General features: G+C 37.7%; 1 protein-coding gene across 1 annotated transcript in view; it reads right to left on the bottom strand.

The window, feature by feature from the left end:
• Positions 1–13,086, bottom strand: part of DGKQ (diacylglycerol kinase theta) — an 88,061-nt gene that overhangs the window by 24,671 nt on the left and 50,304 nt on the right. Inside the window, exons 8-15 of the mRNA XM_064735252.1 lie at positions 11,819–11,919; positions 10,121–10,344; positions 9,203–9,293; positions 7,015–7,069; positions 5,804–5,865; positions 5,382–5,532; positions 4,561–4,599; positions 2,776–2,891 (exon numbers count right to left, since the gene is read on the bottom strand). Coding sequence (XP_064591322.1) covers positions 2,776–2,891; positions 4,561–4,599; positions 5,382–5,532; positions 5,804–5,865; positions 7,015–7,069; positions 9,203–9,293; positions 10,121–10,344; positions 11,819–11,919 — 839 coding nt within the window. The remainder of the gene's footprint in view (positions 1–2,775; positions 2,892–4,560; positions 4,600–5,381; positions 5,533–5,803; positions 5,866–7,014; positions 7,070–9,202; positions 9,294–10,120; positions 10,345–11,818; positions 11,920–13,086) is intronic.

The raw sequence follows: 13,086 nt of genomic DNA, 5'->3' as shown, positions 1-13,086 counted from the left end.
ACCGCAGCACTAAGTGCCATGTCCAGTCACTTCCTGAACACCTCCAGGGATTGGGGACCCCACTGCTTCCCGGGGCACTCCATTCCAATCCTTGAAAACCCTTCCAGCAAAAGGTGAAAAAGCTGACAACCTTTTCAGAAGGGTGAAAAGCAGCCACTCATGTTTCGGCTAAAATGCTCATTTAACTAGGATGCTTTTAAGATGTAAATATTTTTGTGAGGATTTAATAGAATGAATGAAATGGAAAGTTTCATCTATTTGGGAACCTTCTGCACATTTTCCTGCTACTCTTAACAAATATAAATGCAGTATATCAGAGGGCACTCCACTAGCAAAAGGCATTCCTGATAAAGCCACAACAACCTGTGTGATTTTGGCCTCAAACAACTTCTGCTGACTTCCTTGCTTGCCTGTGCTGCAAAAGAAGTTCTGTTAAATTAGTTCTGAATTGAAAGATTTAGTCCTGCAATGTCTTTCACCTTGAATTGATACCAAAGAGTGAAACTAAACTTTTCCCAAAGTTCCTTACACACAGCAGCTAAACAGGTTTATAATATACTGCACTTTTTTTTTTTTTTTCACACTCCAGTGGAGAGAGTATTTTCATTTATTTGAATACCGTGAAATGAAAAAGTGTTTGATTAAATTCCTAAAGGCCTGAAACAGCAGAATAGATCTGATAACACCAACTGTTGGACTTTCTAATAAGCAGCTTATACAAACTGATTCCATGCTCAGACTTCTCAGTAATGGGAATCAGAGGGTGAATTGCCTCGGGTAGACCTGAGCATGCCAGACTTGAACCATGCCTCCTCCTTAGGTCACACACTGAGTAAGCAAATCTCACCTTAGAAAAATAAGACTAGCAACCTGCTAACCACCAATACTTCTGTGCTTTTACCAATTTTTAAGAAGGGATATTTTGGTTTGTTGTTTTTTTGTTGGTTGGGTTTTTCTTTAATTTAACTGGCAATTTGGAAAAATTATTAGCCCTTCATTCCCAATTTCTTTGTATTTCACTCACAAAAGAAATGTCAAACATAGTGTAAATTTAGTATGGTCTCAGTTCCTGTGTATTTCTTGGTACTGTGTTTAAATCAATACGCATATAAACAAAGACTAATATTATCATAGGCTAAAAAGATAGTCTGGGTTGGAAGATCAACTGCAGGAGATCATCTAGTTGAACTGCTACCCAAAGTAAAGATGTTGATCAGCCATTAGTCTGCCCTGGGTAATTAGTAAATGGCATAAGCTGGGTGGACAATCATACAAAAAACAACACTTGAAATATAAACAACACATGCTGAAATGGAAACACAATGTTTGTGCTGGTGTACAGCCCCTCTCTTCTGCTTATGTATTAGAAATTAATTGCTAGCAGTCCCCTGAACTGGAGTTTCTAAAAAATATCTTGCATCAGATAAGAGATAGCAATGTCCACATTCTCCTGGCATCAAGAAGTTCTCTTCAAACATATCCAGTGTCAGAAAAACAGACATATGTAATCAACAGAGTGGAGTATGTTCAACTTCACACCGCAGACAACAATTATAGGCTCATAATGGATTTGCCTAAAATACACCTAAAACGGCTATCCAAAAATACATCCTGCTTTCTGTCTCTCACAATAGGCAATCTGAAACCTAGTCTGGACAAGGGGGCCTTGACTTCTAAGAACTTCACAGAATGTAATTCCTATACACACATAGGAATAAGGCTCTCAGTTTTTTAGGAGGGGGTGTAAATTTTGATTTTCCCAGCTGCATGTGAGCACTACCACTAGTATCTACCCATATAAAAACCATAACTTTGCCTTCAGAAAATCTTGACAAGTGTAGGACTCATTTTTAAACAGTGAAAGTAGGTATGCAAATAAGCAACTATGGCCATTGAACTTGATACCCTCCTATACAAAGCTATTTCATAATTCCCATTAAAAATCTAATTTTTTTGGCCTTCTGTGATGTTCCAAGAAGTCAAACCAGGACTCACACTTTGCTTGCCATAATGCAGTTCCAAAAAGATAGTAATTGCAAGATACTTTCTGCTGAGGTGTTGTGTAACTACGGCAACACTCTTTTTTGGACAGAACCTACATAATCCTGGTTAAAAATATCACTTCACTCAGTTAATCATTTTCCTCTTCTCACATTGACTCACTTTATTAACATGAAACCTATTATTAAACAAACTGATTCACATGAAAGTGATTAGTAACAACAAGAACAAATCAGAATCAGGCCTGAATTTGTGAAAGGACTCTCGCACTGAGTCTTTCGGAAGACTATGTTCTTCTGAGATCCTCAAGGGGTAAACAAGGTCAAACTGCCTCTGCTACAGAATGGGGGAAATGAAGATAATATCACTGTGAAAATAAGCAGAAGTGTTTTACCTCACAGTTAATGAGGAAACAACATTTAGCTCCCATACCAAAGTTTGTAAGCATTTTAAGACATACCAGCTGAAACTGAAACCCCATTTAACATTTTGATTGTTGAAAGAAAGAGAATTTGTTTTCCTCTTCTTTATAGTTGTACAGTTAGGAGCTGTAGATTGACAGCTGAACAATACCAGGACAAATTACTTAACTCACTGAATATATCATATACATGAAGTACAGATGTATATGAAGTTGGTTGGTTTTTTTGGTCACACTGCTTATAGTATGGCCTATTTGAATAAAACATGTTTTCACTTAGTTCTAGCAGAAAGAGTTTTAAGGCAGTAGTTTTTTTTTTTTAGACATTTTTTAAATTCAAACCTGTCTCTTACCATAACTGCAGGAATCACCACAGCATTCAGAGGCTTGTCATTGACAACAGTATCTTTAACCAGCATATATATTCTTTCAGCTTCAGAAAAACATGAAATTTGGAGTACAACAGCACCTGTAAAGAGGCATCAGAAATAGTTTTAAAGAAATACTTTTAATATTTTCTATTAATATTGTTAGAAAATAAGACCCATATTACAGCAAAAGTTGACTCAGTTTACTGAGGCCATTATTCAGCCAAACTTATTCTGTAGTCATTTGTTATCAGCTGAATTGTATTGTTATGTTTTCAAACCTTCCTTCCTACCCTCAGATTTTTGTAAAAGCAAAGCAACTTGAAGACAAGAACTGCAGCACAGAACTAATGCATATTTAAAGATTTCCTTTGAGCTTCAGGGGTAGGGCCTATTTGCACACTCTTCATCATTACCAACATTCTGTTCTCATCGTGTACAAGTGACAGAGGTATCAGGTTTCATTTAGTATCCAATTATTAAAAATCCAGTAGTTCTGTTCATTAACAATATCTCAGTAAGAATTACTGCAAGGAAATATTTGGGCTAATAATCAAGCTTAGATCTTTATGTTCACTTAGGTTCTGAATGGAGAAGCTGGATAAGAAGGGAAGACAAAAGAGAAAAGACAAAATAAATACTGACAAGTTAGTGTATAGTAAGGTATTTGGTGAGGAGGAAAACAGGGCAGGAAGACAAAAATGCAAAATGAACAGTACATGAGATGTAGGCTGGTAACATAACCTGGCTGTGACAAAACGGGAGAGTTAGGAAGTTATGAGAACCACAAAAATACAATCATAAGAAGAAAGTGGCAATAAAAATCACATACAAGCAGAAACATCTAAAAAGCACATGCATGTAAATTTGGTATAATGATGCTGTGACACGGGACGAATATCACAAAACCAAGTATTGACCACTGACAAATATGGAAAGGAGAAGGTACATCTAAAAGCTTTACAACTTTTCCTATGCAAAGATCAAAATCAATCAGTATCAATTAGTCACGTGGAGACAGCAAATAACCCAAAGGAAGCACACATCAGACTTCAAAAGCATGCTATAGAAAGATCCATTTAGCAGACATGTGGAAGATAAGCCTGCCAAAGGATGGGAAACATCTCAACTATAGACACCTAAATATAGAGAAGAAAAAATTCCACACTTTAAATTTTTACCAAATGCTGATCTCCACCTGACCACTGCACTAAAGCTGCCCAGAGCCACTGCTGCTCCAGCTGTCAGAAGCCTCATGGCTTCTCCGATCTTGCTGAAATAAAATTCATACACTAAAAGCAAAGAAACAGCTCAAAGGATGAATGTATTTATTTTCTTCAACTTTCAGCCATTGAACTCTAGCTCTTAACACTGCTAGGAAACAGCGACTATGAAACAGTCCCACTGAGTCCAAAAGCAGCACCAAATTTTAGTACTCTCAAAGAGATTAAAAATCCTTCACTTGAACAATTTTTAACAGTTCTGTTGTGTTAATTATTCAGTTGAAGTGCAACTTCAAAACTAATTTTTATAACTAATTTATAATATTACTGCCTTCTGGTACACAAGGCATGCAGCCAACCTTTTAACTTTTTTAAAATAAGGTAACACTAATCCACTGCTCTTCATAAATACAATGTGTTGCATTTTACCTGAAGGGCTTTTTGCTTATGCATTAAGATTAACATACTCTGAGCTTCCAGCCTCTAGTATTAGACTGCAGTGTTGAATATAGACATTGTTTGCAAGACCAAGAATTTTAATGCTTACCTTGTGCTTGATAAACATGACTCACAGATACTACATTTGCTGCAAAGGGTAAAAATATAAACACATAAAACCTTGGGTACATTTAGAGTAAATATTTAAAGTATTTTAAAAAGTTACATAAATATAACATAAATAAATATTAAAAGTTATACAAATACAGGGAGAACCTCCAGCTAACACTTTTCCTCTCATGTTTACTTTGCAAGTAAGAACAGCTAAACTGATTTTCATAAAAGGTGACTAAGAATTCTTTCTGGCATTTCAAGTTTAATTCCTCTTGAAGTGACATAAAAGCAAATTGGGAAAAATGCTTTGTTTCCTGCAACAAAAAAAATATGACACATTCCTGACATTGTTTATAGAAAGTATCGGTTTAAGGAGTATTATTATGAAAATTCAATTGCACTTCTTTGAAAAAGAAAAATAAATTCTTTTCCCTGAGTGTTTGTCAACATGTGTGCACACACTGCTCATACCTTCTCCATGATGGGGCACAGAGCTCATGACTAACATGGAGAACAGCCCAGACAAAAACTGTCAGAGGCTAAAAAAGGCAAGAGATATTCCGTACACAGTTTAAGGTATGTGTAATTCTTCTAAAAAGTGATGCCTTTTCATACAAACATAACAAAAAAAAAAAAAAAAAAGAAAAGGTGTAGTCACTTATAACTAGAGTAATGTAATTATTATTCTGTACTGTGTGCATGTTAAAATTATTAAAAAAGCCCATGTGAGAGTAAAAGGCAGAATGATTTTTTTAAATCAGGCCAGAAGAGGTAAGAATTATATTGATGCTGTTAAAGTTTGTTCTGTTTACTTACTTTTGATAGCTAATTCTTCCTTGAGAATATTTGTGTATTCTTCAGGGGAAAGCTGAGGTGGAAGGCCACCAACAAATAAATTTACTTGTACAATGGATTTACTGTTTTCCACAATGTAAAATCTTGTTTGATTCATCTGACGTATTGAAGTCTACCAAAATAAAGGAAAATAAATGGTATGACAGTTGGCAAAAAGACACTGTGAGGCAAAATCCAAAATAGTTCTGCACTTAGCAATCATGTCCTCTATGCCTAGAGAATGTCAGGAACAGAAACAAAACTTCAGTTCAAACACTTAAAAGCTTCTCTACCCTTGAGCTTGCTTAGGGGGTAACCAATGACTCACTTTTTCTGTAAGAAAGGGGACTCCATACTTGCTAAAACAAAAAAAAAAAAAAATCATGTTTCTTTTTCAGATTTACCTTTCTTATGTCCTTGAGTCTGTTAAGAATTGGTTCCTGGTTGTCCAGGACCATGCGCTGAACTGGAGAGGGCAAGAACATTCATCATGTTAGAAAGCATGTAAATTATTATCAGGCTCAATTACACAAAAACAAAAAGAAGAAAAATTAGGGGAAAAGTAGAGCTCAGCATACAACTAATTTTCTCATAAAGGACCACGCAGACATGAGCTACATCTTATCCAACAATAAAAACACATAGGTGCTTGGAACAATTTGACTTTTTCCACGGTTCTTAAATAGCACCCTCCTTTAAAAAAGGGCAGAAACAGTCTGAACCCCTCAAAAGACAAGCAGTACTTTGGTAATAATCTAACAGTTTGACATAAGACTTTCAAACTATTTCCTAACAAGTACAACAAAACCCAACTTTGTGTTCTATCAAAATATTAAAACAATTGTTTTAATCAACAATTAAAACAATTCTAACAACTTCCAGTGAATGTAAGGTAGCAAATGATCCTTTAAAACAGAGCACCAGAAACCAACCAAGGTTATGACATTCACAAAGCTACAAGAGCCTTATGAAACAACTTCCCAATAATGCTTGCAAATAAAGCAAAGCATCCAGACAGTATTTGAACTACCAAGATATTTATTCAGCTGTGGCCAGAACATTAGACTACTTCAAGGTCTTTATTTCTCCATGCAACCTTACAAATACCGAAGCACAAAGGTATGTTAACTTGGAGAACACCAGCCTAGCTCGTGCAGGATCACAAAACACTTGAGCAATGCTAGAACTGCAGATTTCTATTCTTCCTAACACACAAACATATTTCTTGGACTGTCTTAGGGCTCAAACTTACTCTTCTTCAGGGGCTGTGTCAGGAGGAAAGAAGCCATTTGAACTTTAGAATTAATCTTTAATAAATAACTGCAATTAAGAAAATTATGTCAGTTAAACGTAGTTCCTCAAAATAGGGCAAAAGTATCAATACCCACCAGAAACTACAAATGAGTTTTTATGTAATAATGAAGAGGAACCTTATTCCCACAGGACACACAGGACTGAAAAGAATCAGCATCACTTCTGATTAAGTATTTCAACATCACCATCAAGTTTATTCTCATTTGTGTTTTTTATTGTAGAACATGAACTGTGACTGTCAGAATGAGGGAAAAAACTCACAGATATCAGATGTGTCTTTGGCCAGTGCTCCTTCACTTACCTTGCTTACTGCCCATAAGCACTTCCACCAATTTGAAATTCTGGAGGGACTCCGTCTGCCAAAAGATACAGCACGTAAATGCAGCTTCTGACCGACATAGTTTTGCCAGATGTTACATTATTGTGTGTTATATCCTGTCCATAGTGTATAACACAGCACAGAAAATTAAGCATTTAAAAAAAATTAAATCTTTTAAAATCAACCATGGTGTTCTTCCTCCAACCAACTCCTTCCAAGACAGGAATAATCTTTATTTTACACACTCATAGCATCATGCTCCCACGCTCCTAAAAACATTGGCATTCTCACAGCCACATTGTGAAGGGACCCCTGTACAGCACAGTTAATCCCATTCCTGCTTCAGCAATGAGCAGCTAGCTCATCTGGAGTATTTCCTGAGTGTTCTTCCAGAGGAAGCATGCAGGACTGGGAATGAGCCTGCTCTTGGAGAAGCCTGCCCAGGAGCAAGCTTGGCAAAAGCAGGCTTGACCATTCCCCACCTCCTGGGACACTCCAGCTCTGATGGAACAAAAGTTCTTCTGCAAGCTATTGTGAGGGACCACTCAAGTCCCTTTTGCAGCTGGACCAGAAGAGCTGGCACAGCCAAGAGCTTTACCATCTACAACAATAAATGAAACCCTGCGAACATACAACATTGAGGATTGAAGGACATTCAGAGGAAGGGTTTCAAATTTTGGCCTTGAGACTCAAGAGACAAATGATCTTGCTCTATGTGTCATGAATTAACATGACACATAAAGCAAGATGGGGCTGTTAAAAGCCTCAACTCCCTACAAGTGCTTTGCCTGATATTTGATAAAAGCAACTTGGAGCACACGCAAATTCTGGATACTAAAAAGAGATTTCCTGTATGTGCATGTTTATACAGAGAAACAAGTAGAGCATTTAAAAAATACCACTACTGGAGATATTTCAATTGAGCCAAAGAATTAAGTCTCTTAAAGCATATATCTAGCTGCCCAATACACAGGTGTGAAGATTTTTCCCTTATGGAGTTTCCAACTATACTGTTTGACAGCTGCTTTTTTTCAGATGAGGCAAAACTTTGGACGTGGTCGCTCCTGTTTTGTTAAAAGGTCCAGAGCACTTGAGGAAATGGACTGACAACAAATCCTGGAAGTATCCTGCAGCCAAAACAAGCTGCATGCTTTACACAGCCAGATACACCCAGACAGATGTATGATCATCACTAACTGCAGAGAGCTAGTCACAAGCATGTTCTTATGTGCCCTGTGAATAACCACAAAGGACAGCAGTCACTCTCTGTGACTGTGCTGTGCTCTGGAGCACTGGAACTGGGCTGATCTGCTGGTGTGCTCACAAGCCCCAGGTGCTGACTAAAATGTGCACGCTACAGCTTTGTGTCTCCACACTGGGGAGGTTGGGCCTGCCAATGGCTTGGCATGCCAGCAAAGTCTACTAACATGTTTCCTGAAAGCCATGCTGTTTTGGCACCAACCTTAAGAAGGAGAGGCAGATTGAAAAGAGATTATCTTTCAAGGAAAGCATCTGCAAGATTACAAGATGTATCTAGAATTTTCCAGTGATGTGGGAAGCAATCCAGACAGTAAAGAACGTGGGTGCCATTTCAACCTTGAGTCCTTCCTTGCATCCCTTGGGGGCTACAGAGATGCTGATTGCCACATTAGGAAGAAAATTTCTGCAGTGCTCTTTAATATTTTTATAAATTGTCTGGATGAAGAAATCAAATGCATTGTGAGTTTCCTGAAGATACTAAGCTAGGAGGAACTGTGGACTCCCTCAAAGGTAGGGGACCCTTAAGGGGAGATGTGGATGCACCAGAAGACTGGGCAATCACCAACCACATGAAATTTTTAACAAGAGCTACTGCCAGATTCTCAGGCTGGGACGGGGTAATCCTGGTTAAAAATACAAACTGGGGGACGAGAGCTGGAGAGCAGCCCTGTGGAATAAGACCTCAGAGACTGGGTCAGTGGCAAGTTTAATATGAGTCAGCAGCACCTACCTACCCTGAAGACTGTGTTAAGCTTTTAGTAGCATATCAGTCAAAAAAGATCATCTACCAAACGCTAAAAACATTTGTAATAACTGCAGATTAAGGGGCTGTAATTTTTCTGAAGAGAAAAATACATACTTTCAGAGTCACTCAGGTGGTATATGGATGTGATTAAGATCTTTCACTTACCTGCCTTCCAAGTAATGGGAGCACTTCTTTGATCACAGACTGCACAGTGCTATCCTTATTTACTCGTAGAGAAACATATGCCATTCCCACCCTAAGGAGAAAAATACTTATTTTAGGATCTATCCCATGTGTACCTTTTTAAATTAAGTGTAGCTTTTTCTCAAACATATTTGCATTAGTTGAATAAAGTTGTTCACTGAGACTCGTGGCAAATGTGGTATCAGCGCCACAGACAAGAAAACACTTTCATCTCAAGGACCAGCTAATTACAATTGTAGCACTAAAGATTAGCTTCTTCCTAATCACAAAGATAAGTTGCCAGTTTTTAATAAAACTTGTCAATGCAGTTACAACAGCAAAATAAACACATGGTTAAATTTTATCCCCCAAGTCTTCAGAAATTAGCAGGTCCAGACCATTTTATTTCCACTACTAAACATGCTTAAAGTTCATACTGTCTCAGTGGTAAATTGTATAGCTGTTGGGTTTTTTTGATTGTTTTTTTTTAAATATAATTTTCTTCTTCCTCATCTCACATGGGAAGTTGCACTGTAGTTCTTCCTACATCACATTTCTTCAAAAAAATCCACTAATTTTTCAAGTGATGTGTATCTTATCATTTGTTTGCAGATGTAGTAAATGTAAAGTTGCATCTTTCTAACCAAACACATGATAAAAAAACTGCACAAGTTCCACTGTATGTTCCACACATGTAAAGAAACCCAAGGGTTTCCATCCATGGGAATGAATGTTATGCACACTACCCATTCAGAAAAATGAACACAAGAATCCTGAAGTAGAGAAAGAAACTGCACTCTCTGTTCTGCAGCTTCAATAATTGCAGCCAACAGGGTTAGACTACACAGGACAAATGTAGTCAAGCAGAATAACCTTGTGATCAAGAAGGAAAATACTCACTTTAGCCAGGCAGGATAAATTCTGATCACTTCTTCATCCTTTGGTTTGGCTCTGATGATCCAGGCTTCAGGAACAGATTCTCGGAATACTGAGCCCAAGTTGCTGTCCTCTGCAGCATCATTCCTGTTGATAACATCATCAGAGAGCAGCACCTGCTGTGTAAAGGTCTGAAGCTCATACTCCTGCTGGTCATCATTTATGTAGTACGCCCTCAAAGCAGCCTCCTAAAACACAGCAAGTTAAATTAACATTTACTTGAAAAGACACCATTAATACCTATACAGCCACACATATAATAAACACCCGATTTATGAAATGAAAATTGAATGCATGTTCTAACCTTAGAGGAGTGTATACATAGCAATGGCAAAAAAATCAAAACAAGAGTGAAGTTTTGAAAACAAATTTCAGTTAACATGAAAAAAGAAAGCTTGAGATATCCATGTATTTGAACACAATCATTTTTGGCAAGTAATAGTCATTTTAAGACCAAATGTAAAAATCCAGGTCAAATAAATCTACATTCATGCATGTAAAATTTAGTCCACAAGGAAAATGATAAATTACACTTGACTGAACACAACTCTGCCTATTCGGTCTTCTTGCATTAAGGAATGCCAAAAATTAGTGAGCGTCTCAGCCACAACCCACACACCTGTGAAGAGGCAAGGGAAGGGCTGTCTTTGCAAGATGCACACAGAAATTTTACACCTACAATGGGCCCATGCCTGCAGCACCTCTGCTAGCACAGACGCTGCAGTCAATACAGCTCACTTGTAAGAACTTGTATTCTTCTTCTCTGGTATTAAAAGTGTCAGCCTGGTAAAATGTGCTTGAAAGGCAAGTAGCACTCCTAAATAAAAGTGCTTCCAGTCCTGTACATAGTCTTTTCTTAAAGATCTTTGACATGCAGAACACTACAAACCTTTTGCAAAACTCCAGTTGATTTTGAGCAAAGTATCAAGATAAAAAAATCCTAACGATCTTTAGAGCTTTATATTGTCAAAATTCTGATGTAGTCCGTTCTTCAGACTTCTTTGCCAAGTCTGTACGACTCTGAGACCTCACCATGCACAATTTTATTGTGAACCACCCTGTTCCCCCTCTGGGATTTATCTCTCACAGCACGGGGGTCTCTGCCTAGCCCAGTAAATAAAGATCAGTACAGCACACTTGATTTAGTAGGAAGTAATTTTTCCATCCCAGATGGAACACTGGAAAAGCTCGAGAGGGGCCAGTACGTGATCAATATTTGATTATTTTCACAACCAAGGGATGGAAATAACTATAATAAGCTTTAGTGTTCAAAGCTGATTAACTCAAGTGCAATATTGGTGACTGTCCAGGATAAATACCAAAACTCTACTACAGAAAAGAAGCAAGATCTAAAGAGCTGGTTATCCTGTATTGCTTGTATCAGTAAAATCAAGCTTCAGACAAACACCAGGAAGCAGAATGACTGTTTAACATGTGATACTGTGGTTGCCATTGTGCTACAGATACGTAAGCCACCATTTCCTCAGATGCTCAAAAATAGGAGCACTACCTGAAGAAGTCAAATTACGTTGCAGTGTTGTAGCCCATTCACAGATTTTTGTTGTTATTGTTCAGTTACATTTCTAAAACTTAGCTTTTTACTACTGTAATATGAAATTACATGTATCACACTGGAAAACTGACCCTCACTGGGTATCTTACCACAACTTCTTCATTTTTTGCAATCCTTGGAACTGAAATTAGTCGAAATTGGTTGCGTTTCACTGCATCATTCCCATCAAATATCTTTAATGTTTGTTTACCTGAATGAAAACAATTGTATTTCATTAACACACACCTTGAATAAAAAAACCAAAAAACCCTGTGCTTTTAACCCACTGAAATGCTTCTTCGTGGGAAGATTCTTTGTCACAGGTGAAGCTGTGAGGTGAATATTTTAAATTTTGTTTTGTTACGGTTCATTTAAAACAGGGGAACATTCAGGGAGGAAAGAGGGATGAGTAATCAGAATTTTATCCTGGCTTTTGATATAACTGTTACAACCAGACTGTGTATGTTATCACTTCTTCATCCTCAGCACTCAAGAATGCATTTATTATTGACAAGTTGAACAACTTGAAGACCAAGACAAAATGCCACTGCCTTCAGAATACCTACCAGAGCACTGCCAGTTCTGAGCAAGTGCTTCCAAGGAAAGTCCTTAAAATAGCTGGTTAAGTGTACAGGCAATTGGAGGAAACAAGGACAGGGATATAGGGACAACAGAAAAGAAGAAAGAAAGTACAGCAAATGAAGACCTTCAGCCTTTTGCTGTGTTTCACTTCACTAAAGCCTTATTAAGTCATGCTCACTTCACTAAAGCCTTATGAAATTCATGCTCAAACTGTTGAGCACAGATTGTTGCATAAACATCTGTGGAAGGGTGTAGAGTGAAGGATTTCAGGTTCACCTTTCACAAAGATGGGTAATGATGCAGGTACAGCCTGCTGTATGACAAAGTCTCTCTCTTAAGAAGCGCTTTTAAGAGTAATAGCAAAGTGCAACAATATTCTCATAGAACAGGCAGGCTTTGAGAGGTTTTGGGAACAAGTTAATATTATCAGTGCATTAAATGTCTCCTTACTGCCTCTGGAAAGGAAACCAAGTTAATCAATCCAAACAAAAAAGGAGATCCCATTGAGACAGACCTTGTGTCCTCTCCTGATCACATCTTTATGAAAACCCTGATGAGCTGCTGACTTTTGCAGGTTCTTGCAGGTACTCCCCAGAGCTGATGCTTTACAGCAGACATAACTATTTATCACTGACAGAATATGCCCTTTTCATTGCAGTATTGGACAGAGTGATTTACAGAAGTCACCCATTGTACAGCACAGTGTTACAGTCTGATGTCACAATAAATCTGTACACCTGCATTCATCATCAAGTAGTATAGCTACCAGAAGATATCCCTTGGAGTGTTAGAAGTA

This window comes from Zonotrichia leucophrys, chromosome Z (assembly GCF_028769735.1).
Source record: "Zonotrichia leucophrys gambelii isolate GWCS_2022_RI chromosome Z, RI_Zleu_2.0, whole genome shotgun sequence".
In the NCBI taxonomy this organism is placed as follows: Eukaryota; Metazoa; Chordata; class Aves; order Passeriformes; family Passerellidae; genus Zonotrichia; species Zonotrichia leucophrys.
Note: the sequence above shows the minus strand (reverse complement) of the source record. Positions and strands in the feature narration are given on the sequence as shown.